The 559-nt window shown below is 64.9% G+C and overlaps 1 protein-coding gene across 1 annotated transcript in view; it reads right to left on the reverse strand.

Annotated features, from left to right (window-relative positions):
* VBP1 (von Hippel-Lindau binding protein 1) overlaps positions 1–295 on the reverse strand; it is a 25543-nt gene extending 25248 nt beyond the window's left edge. The window contains exon 1 of the mRNA XM_010832874.1: positions 157–295. Coding sequence (XP_010831176.1) covers positions 157–249 — 93 coding nt within the window. The 5' untranslated portion in view covers positions 250–295. The remainder of the gene's footprint in view (positions 1–156) is intronic.
* Positions 296–559: the final 264 nt, after the last annotated feature.

A 559-nucleotide genomic window follows, 5' to 3' on the forward strand; every position in this document is an offset into this window, starting at 1 on the left:
TCTGCAGGTCCCGTCCCAGTTTAGTCCGTTCAGGCCGGAGCGCCCCCTCCCAGGTAATTGGGCCCAACGGCTCTCCCTCCAACAACCAAGGCCCGGGTGAGGGGCCAGGAAGAAAGGGAACAACAGCGTAGCATCAAGCACCCGCTGGCCACTTACCACAAAAACCGCTTCAGGAATCCCCAGGTGGAGTCGCCTCCCGTTCCCAGCGGCCACTTCTCCCACACCACAACCGTCCTTAGAGGCCGCCATTTTGGAGAAGCGAGCGCGCGACTAACGTGCCTCGCGAGCGGCCTGTAGCCCGGGGCCTGTGATTGGCTCAGGTCACAGCCGCGGGCCCGCCCCCTGGCCTGGTAGTCTGTGCGTTCGTTGGCTTACAGGAAATACCCGCCCCGTCCCCGCTCGGCAGGGTCGCTCGATCTGTGGGTTCTAATTGGCTGCGCGGGTGAGTGACAGGCGTGGAAGGGCCGCGGAGGCGAGGCTGGCTCTGCGGGAAGGACCAATACCGAGTCCTGGGAAAAGGGATTCCGGGGGTTTTGTGGGTGGGGCGGCGGGCTGGAGG

The sequence above is a fragment of the Bison bison genome, unplaced genomic scaffold, assembly GCF_000754665.1.
Source record: "Bison bison bison isolate TAMUID 2011002044 unplaced genomic scaffold, Bison_UMD1.0 scf7180017862629, whole genome shotgun sequence".
Classification (NCBI taxonomy): domain Eukaryota; kingdom Metazoa; phylum Chordata; class Mammalia; order Artiodactyla; family Bovidae; genus Bison; species Bison bison.